At 36.2% G+C, this 8,404-nt stretch overlaps 1 protein-coding gene across 1 annotated transcript in view; it reads right to left on the bottom strand.

Moving 5' to 3' along the window:
* Positions 1 to 3,279: 3,279 nt before the first annotated feature.
* The window catches only part of RC3H1 (ring finger and CCCH-type domains 1), an 86,208-nt gene continuing 81,083 nt past the window's right edge, over positions 3,280 to 8,404 (bottom strand). Inside the window, exons 17-19 of the mRNA XM_023510813.1 lie at positions 7,798 to 7,968; positions 6,208 to 6,323; positions 3,280 to 4,023 (exon numbers count right to left, since the gene is read on the bottom strand). Coding sequence (XP_023366581.1) covers positions 3,873 to 4,023; positions 6,208 to 6,323; positions 7,798 to 7,968 — 438 coding nt within the window. The 3' untranslated portion in view covers positions 3,280 to 3,872. The remainder of the gene's footprint in view (positions 4,024 to 6,207; positions 6,324 to 7,797; positions 7,969 to 8,404) is intronic.

The raw sequence follows: 8,404 nt of genomic DNA, 5'->3' as shown, positions 1-8,404 counted from the left end.
TTTGTTTGCCTACCAGTAGGGCAAATACCACATTTGTGCATCACTGAGTAATAACACCATTAGAAAAGGCAACTTCACAGAAGTTATTGGCTAAGCGAATTCATTTGAATGCTCTGTTTTGAGGCAGCAAACTGTCACTGTTGCAGATTGGGGAGGGCAGTGGGTAAGTCAAGGGGGAACTGTAGGATGAAAAAGGGCCAGAAAAAAAAAAAAAGACGTTCATGGAAAAACTTATGATTAAACTTTGAGCTTAAAACCTGAAGACCTATGGAAAGTCTGATGGAGTTATATAATCAACGTAGCAGATGAGAAATATCGATTTTCTGTCTTTTAGGCAAAAAAAGTAAATACATGGGAAAGAATAGGAGAAGGGAAGGGAAATAAGATGGGAGAAGGGAATCACCTCACATTAATGCTGTATCAAGCAAATTTTTATACATTCTGAGTAGCTGAATATTTGTAGTTGGCATTAGGAATAGTGTCTATTACTATTTGAATAATATTATTAGAAACCTATGCTATAACTAATTTTTCCTTTAATTAGAAAAGTGTAAGAAGTGGATCTTTGGTCACTTCAGCCTCTGTAAATTATACAAGAACAGCTAATGGACTTATTTTGTGATAGTATCTATAAATTAAACAAAAGAACTACATGTAAAACAGGAAACTAAATTTAGATGCCTTATTTTCAGTTCTTCCACCTTTTTCTAGAAACCTCTTGAACAAAGAATAAGTCAAAGTACTTAAAATCCTCACTATGATAAAATCCGGGCCTGTTATTTAAGTAAGAGTAAATACAATGCTTATTACTCCTACCTTTAACCCTTTCAAAAGTGTTCATGTTCATCTGAGATATCTAATTCTTGCTTTTGAATTCAGTGAAAAACAAAGTCATCTTCAGAAGAAATTAACATTTTAATAAGTAGAAAGCATAAAAACAGTATTTTCCATTTTATTGGTTTCATTTCTCAACTGTCTCTAAGGAAACAAAATTTAGAAAGCAGAAAAAAAATCACTACCTTTTAGATTTTGATAAAAAAAGAAGAAAGACAATTAAAGAGTCCAATAGTTATGCCAAATAGGCTGTTTGATCTTATAGGCTGATCATATAACAGAGAAAAAGGAAAAAAAAAATAGTTTGGGGGTTTTAGCAAATTCTTAAATCTACTGGTGAACACTAGGAAAGCTGCAAAAATTTCCATTAGGTAAGGCAGAATAATCAATTTAAAATAGATAAATTATAGGCACATTGGGATAATATAGTATTCTTCTGCCTTTCTATCCAACCAGGTTATTTCTACAGTGTGGACCCTTGGAGGAATACAACTAGAATTCAGGATACAATTTAGGAATTTTTTCCCCCTAAAGAAAATGCATAAAAAGAGAAAGACATCTACACAGTGGCTTTTCTGGTTTTGTTAAGAAAAGTAATACGACATGAATTAATCCCTGTTCTGCTCCATGTCACAAAATCAAAATGGTGCAAGCAAGAACAAGTGTACCTGAAGGTAGAATATGAACAAGAGTAACAAAAATTGATATTAGGGATTTCATCAATAGATACCCAAAATGAAACTTCACTTTCATGCTAAACATCAACAAAGTCAATCACTCTGAGTTCCAAAGTGCTTCCAACATTTAGAATAATGTGACACATTCAAAAAAGTAAGATCTGCCCAAGTCTGCCTACAGAAGGTTGGAGGCTAACAATGTTGCCTTTTATTGTTAAGCAGAGAAATAAAAAATCTTGGGACTCTGCCAGACATACAAAAGTTTCTTTCCTTCTCCCAATAAACAATAAGAATTTAAAGCATAAATGTAGAAGGGTTTTAAGCAAAAGGAAATAAAAAAACATAAGCAATTAAAAAAAAAAACACAAAAGCATATTTAGAAAAAAGAAGGAAAATGTACATATCAACTGAAAAAATGCCTTACCTTCATTCAGTGCTTCCACCTCCCAATCAGTCATTTTATCGCAACAGCTGCGCTCATGCGAAAAAATCCTTAAAACATACCCAATATATATACAGATATAGCTATGTATATATGTATATATATAATATATATATAAATTTTTATTTAAATAAAAAAGAAAGCTCGAATCCCAAGCCAATATGTGTATATCAAATCCTTGACCAGCCAGGTCTGTAGGGCATAATCAAATTCAATGTGAAATAGTATATAAACATGGTGCCTTGACTGGGCAAATTAAATAATTGCTACTCAAAAGAGTGTTCTGTTTGGACTCTCCTACTGGTAGGCAATGGCAGGACTGTATTACCCTTCCCACCCCCACCCCCATTTGTTTCAGTTAACAGTATGATGGACACAGAGCTTAGACTGAGGTTATAACCTCAGCAGGAGTTAAGGGTTAAGAAAATAAGAAACAAGAAAAATATAAACTCTTGTTTTTACCCAACCAAAGCAATGCAGTAACTTATTACATAACCAGTGCTTTCTGATTTAGTAGTATAATCCAGAGAGAGAAACTGAAAATAATCTAGAATATAGAGGTATGGAGAAGGGAACTATGTAAAATGATCCCCACTAAACATGTTTTACAGGGCCTTGTTAAGCCGAGACACGTGGCATCAGAATATGTGCAGCAGAATTAAATAATAAAAAAGGTCTTCCTCTTTTCAAAATTCTCACGAATTAACATTTTCAATATTGGAAAGCCAAGTCTACAAAAACTGATGCCAAGGTATTTCCTACCTACTTATGCTGATGAGCTTAAGCAGCAACAAGTAATCAATTCATAAACTATGCGTCAGACTCAAGCAGTTTGTATTTGCAAATCTCTTTAAAACCAGGGGCTGTAGTATAGAGGGATTCTATTTTATACTTCTAGGTTTTGAGAGTAAAATAAAAACACCCATTCAAAATAATGTTGCTTTGTTCACTGTTATGGTCAAATGACGTATTGCAGTTTTATGACATGGTTTGACTGTCCTGGTTTTTGAGCATTCTGTCTTCAGCAAAAGTTTAATTTGGAAAGCACAGCTCCAAATTTCTAGCCATCAGTTGAACACAGGCAATACACCAACCATGGATTTTCAGTGCTAATTAAGTTCATTCTTAAAGTTATCTCCCTTCAAATCTAATCAAACACAGAAATTGGCTTTCTCATGACATTAAGAGAATACAAAAGATTCTTAATATGGAAATGGGGACTTCAAAAATTATCTGTAATTATTTATCTGAAAAGCTGAAAATAAGAAATAAAACTCTCCTAAAAAAACATTTCAATGTCATAAGAAAAATATATCTATCATTGAAGCTAATGATCCAGAAAGAAAAAAAATTCTGGGAAAAGTTGGTTTGCTGCACATTTTCTAATAACTCAGTTCATTGTTGTCTCTTTGTTTCTCAAGCACCACAGAATTCTCAGAAGAGCTGATGCTTTTTGTCTGTTTTAAGTTTATGGGGTGGTGAGAGTTGGAAAGGGTTGGGGGTAGGGAATTATACACTGGGTATGTAATAATACCAAAATACAAGAAAAACCTACTTCATTAAGATCATACAATTAATCAAACAGAGTGTATATATAATATCTTCTTTTTTTTAAAGCCCTGGATCCAAGGCGTCCAAAGTTATTAAAATAAAGTTCATTCACAGAACAAAAACAAATTTAATCTGAATTGCTTGCAGATACTGCTAATTTTCTTTTTCTTTAAATTAAAAAAATGTATTAATGTGAACTATGTGCAGGGTTTGTTTTTAGTAGTGGTGTTTGTGCACATTGCCTCTGGTACATTTCCTGGATTTCTCTGACCACTCTTAGAAAAAAAGTTTAGAAGTTATCCATTTTCCTACCCCTATGCCCTACAAATTGTTTAGGAGCAGAAGATAAAAGTACAACTCCTCATAGTTTAGGGAGCAGAACTGGGAGTAACTCCTGATTTCTGGGAGTCATTGTTATCTCCTCTTCCCTCCGGGTCCTCCGACAGGTTCAGAGAGCTGGTCTTGTTTGATAGGAGGCTGATATTCTCTTGTGTCAAGGCTGATCCATTCGGTACATCACTGTTAACATTTAAAAAAATGTAGTTGGAATTTTAATAAAAGAGAAAAAATGACTTATTAGCAGAATAAAATAAACAAGGGCCTATCATTTAGTACTATGGGAAAACATACACATGGCTTTCAAATTTTAATTTACAGCTCCTCCTGTTTTGGCATAGGGTATACATAACTAAAGCTAGCCAGTTGCCTATTATTTTTTATTTATTTTATTTTATTTTTTTGAGACAGAGCCTTAAGCTGTTCCCCTGGGCAGAGTGCCATAGCATCACAGCTCACAGCAACCTCCAACTCCTGGGCTCAAGCGAGTCTCCTGCCTCCGCCTCCCAAGTAGCTGGAACCATAGGCGTCCGCACAACACCTGGCTATTTTTTGGTTGCAGCCATTATTGTTGTTTGGCGGGCCCGGGCCAAATTAGAACCCGCCACCTTAGGTGTATGCGGCTGGCACCTTAGCCACTTGAGCCACAGGTGCTGAGCCTATTTTTTATTTTCAGAGACAAGGTCTCCTTCTGTTAACCTGGATGGAGTGCAATAATATGATTATTTTTCACTGCAGCCTTGAACTCCTAGGCTCTTGCCTCAGTCCTCAGATCCCAAGTAGCTAGAACCTAAGGTGTACGTTACTACACCTAGCTAATTTTTTTTAAAAACAGATGGGGTCTGTCCATGTTACCCAGGCCGGTCATCTCAAACTTCTGGCCTTAAGCTCCCAAAGTGCTGGGATTATAGGCATCCGTCTGGCTTGCTGGTTGCCTATTTTTATAAAAAGTTTTATTAGAACATAGGCCTGCCCATTTATTTACGTATTTTCTGTTGCTGCTTTCACACCATAGGGCAGAGTTGAGAGTTGTAATAAAGACATACCTTAAAGTATTTACTATCTGGCCTTTAAGAAAAAGTACTGACTCCTAATTTAGCTTATTTACTAGTATAAGAAACAATTTTGAGCTCAGCATAATGTATGGATTTAAAATAGCCAAAACCTACGCTTGAAATCAATAGACATTAGAAATTCTCATTGCACATCATCAGGCGGGCAACTCAGGACTCTACATTCAAAAGACACAAAATATCCTCAGAAAATAATTAAGGATGTGCAAAGAAAGAGGTGATTGTAATATTATTTATAGCAGAGTTGTTCACGGTAATTGATATGTACCCTTCCACACCTATAGAAGAATATATGACAGACTAAACTAAAAACTAGGGTAGTGGGTTTGTAAAAATCAGCAAGTAGCTAAATACCACAAATGCCCACATACTTTAAAAAGACTGAGAAGATACACACTAAGATGTTAATGTTAATTATCTCTGGGTATTGAAATTATAGGTGATTTTTAAATTTACCCTCTGCTAAAATTTTTAATTTTCTACAGCTTTTTTTTTTATATAACATATTTAAGATTGGGGGCTTTTATTTTCTGGGGTTTTTTTTGTTTGTTTGTTTTTACATTAAGCAGATATAGTAGAACCTCTGTCAATCGACCAGCTAAGGAACTGTAACAAACTGGGCAACATATGGAGGTGGTCAGCACAGGAACTAGGCTTGCTGTACTGATATGTACCTGTGGTGCATGTCTAATCTATGAAAATTAGTCAATTTAAGGTTCTACTGTATTTCCTTCATAATTTAAAGATCAATGGCTACATTTAAAATAAATTATGAAACAAAGGACAGAAGCAAATGTAACCAGAAAATTTCATGTGTTAGGTAGTTGATTTAAGTTTTATACTCCTAGATTTATGCAAAAATATTTTCTCAATGTACATAAAATAATGATTTTTAAAAATCACATCATATTTATAGTGGTACTTCTAGTATGACCAGATAATATAATTATACCTTTTTTTTTTTTTTTTTGAGATAGTTTCACTTTGTTGCCTTCAGTAGAGTGCTGTACCATCATAGCTTACAGCAAACTCTAGCTCTTGGGCTCAAACAATTATCTTGCCTCAGCCTCCCAAGCAGATGAGACTATAGGCGCCACCACAACACCTGGCTATTTTTAGAGATGGTAGCCCATTCTTGCTCAGGCTGGTCTTGAACCTGTGAGCTCAGGGCAATCCACCTGCTTCAATCTCCCCACTGTACTGGGATTACAGGTGTGAGCCACCGTGCCTGGCCTATATATATTCCTTTTCTATATGTAGTTCAATGAGACTATGAAAACTTCCTTTTCTTTACCTGAATGTCAATGTAAGGTCCTCAGCTGGAACTTTGTTTTGTGGTTCTGGTTGTCCATTCTCTGCTTGCTTACTTGTATTCAGTTTGCTTTTCATGTCCAGAGAACACTGGCTCTCCTTTTTGAAAAAGAAGGAGATAAAATAAAACAAGTTATGTACTTAATGGTCCTAATGAGAGACCAAATACAAATAATATAGACAAACTGATGATACAGAAATCATACTTAGTTTTGTAAAATGGGCAAAGAAACAGGCAGACTAAGAGAGAAATACATAAAAACATAAAGTATAAAACACTTGCTCACTAAGCTGGAAAATAAGGGAAAGAATGCCTCAAAGTGAACCTGAAAAAAGTCTCACAGAAAAAAAAACAATGACTTAGGGGAAAAAACACCCCCCCCTTAAATCCTAATGACTTAGAAAAAGCAAGCCAAAGGACAATAAGTATATATGACATACTTATGAAAGTAGAAAAACTATATACCCTATTTGCTTAGAAAAAATACAGAAGCTATGCAACAAAAAAAGTCAAATACCAAGCAACCCAAGAGAATGGTTTAATCTCCTAAGACTGAAAATTTACTGAAATGGACCAGGTACAGTGGTTCATGCCTATAATCCTAGCACTCCGGAGGGTAAGGTGAGAAGACTACTTACTTAAGGTCAAGAGTTTGAGACCAGCCTGAGCACAGCTGAGACTCCCCCGTCTACTAAAAATATTAAATAGAAAAAAATAGCTGGGGATAGTGGTGTACACCTGTAGTCCCAGCTGTGCCAGCTACTGGGAGGCTGAGGTAGGAGGACTGCTTGAGCCCAAGAGTCTAAGTTTGAGGCTGCTGTGAACTATGATGATACCACTGAACTCTTGACAAGCATGAGCATATCTCAAGGGGAAAAAAAGGTACCAAAGTGAATGTCTGGCTCAGAGCCCGTAGCACCATGGTCATGGTACTGGCCACATATACTGAGGCTGGCAGGTTTGGACCCAGCCCAGGCTAGGTAAGCAATAATGACAATTGCAACAGAAAAATAGCGAGTGTCGTGGGCACTTGTAGTCCCAGCTACTAGGGGGACTAAGGCAAGAGAATTGCTTAAGCCCAGGTTTGAGGTTGCTGTGAGCTGTGATGTCACAGCATTCTACTGAGGGTGACATAGTGAAACTCTGTTTTCAAAAAAAAAGTCTGTGTACTATGAAGCAAATCCTAAGAATATTTATGGATACAGCTCCATAGGACAGAATGTGCAGGTTGTGTCTCATTCCTAACAAGAAGTGGTTCATCAATAACTTAAAGGCTACAAAAACTAAAATGTTACTTGGTAAGTATATCTTTTTACATAACACAATGGTACTGAAAAATAGTAAAGACTATCCCATCTGCTTCCCTAATCAGTATGTTAATCAGAAAGTTAAGAACTTCCATTAACTACCTTGTTTTACCTACAAGTTAATAAAGAATCCTAACACACAAAAACACACCTATACCATATAGGAATAAGGAAAAACAAGCTCTAAATAACTAAAACTCTGCAGCCATGCATTTAGTAACACAACAATATGAAGGATTTCACCTTCCCCCATTGTAACACTTACCATACTCAGCTCTCGGGTTCTCTTCCCAATTTCCCTTTCCACCTGGTGCAGTTCCAAGCTCAACTGCTCACTTGAGATCATTCCAGGCCATTTTGGAGGTGGTGGTGGAGGCTGTGGCTGGCCTGCCAGGGTGTTTGCCTCCCTCTGCAACACCAGCCTGTTACTAACAGCCTAGTGCATAAAGCCAAGCACATACACAACTCAACAGACTTCACACCATGCATAGAATAACCAGGCTCAATTCCAGAACACAGCCTTAAGTAGCTTATCAACCAGGTATATGTAATAAAAATAATGTCACTGTAAGGTACCATCTGTTTCTCTGAGTACCATTTGAATTAAAAAAAAAAAAAAAAGCAAAAAATACGGGATTTAAATTTAGTGAATAGTAATTTCATTTTAGTTATAAATTGTTTTGTTTTGTTTTAGGCAGTCTCACTCTGTTGCCCCAGGGTTGAGTGCCAAGGTGTCAGACCAGCTAATAGCAACCTCAAACTCCTGAGCTCAAGCAATCCTTCTACCTCGGCCTCCCACAGTGCTAGGATTACAGGCATGAGCCACCAGGCCTGGCTTTAAATTGCTCTTTTTAGTTTCTTTTTTTTTTTTT

This window comes from Otolemur garnettii, unplaced genomic scaffold (assembly GCF_000181295.1).
Source record: "Otolemur garnettii isolate 467f Iridium unplaced genomic scaffold, OtoGar3 scaffold00016, whole genome shotgun sequence".
NCBI lineage: Eukaryota > Metazoa > Chordata > Mammalia > Primates > Galagidae > Otolemur > Otolemur garnettii.
Note: the sequence above shows the minus strand (reverse complement) of the source record. Positions and strands in the feature narration are given on the sequence as shown.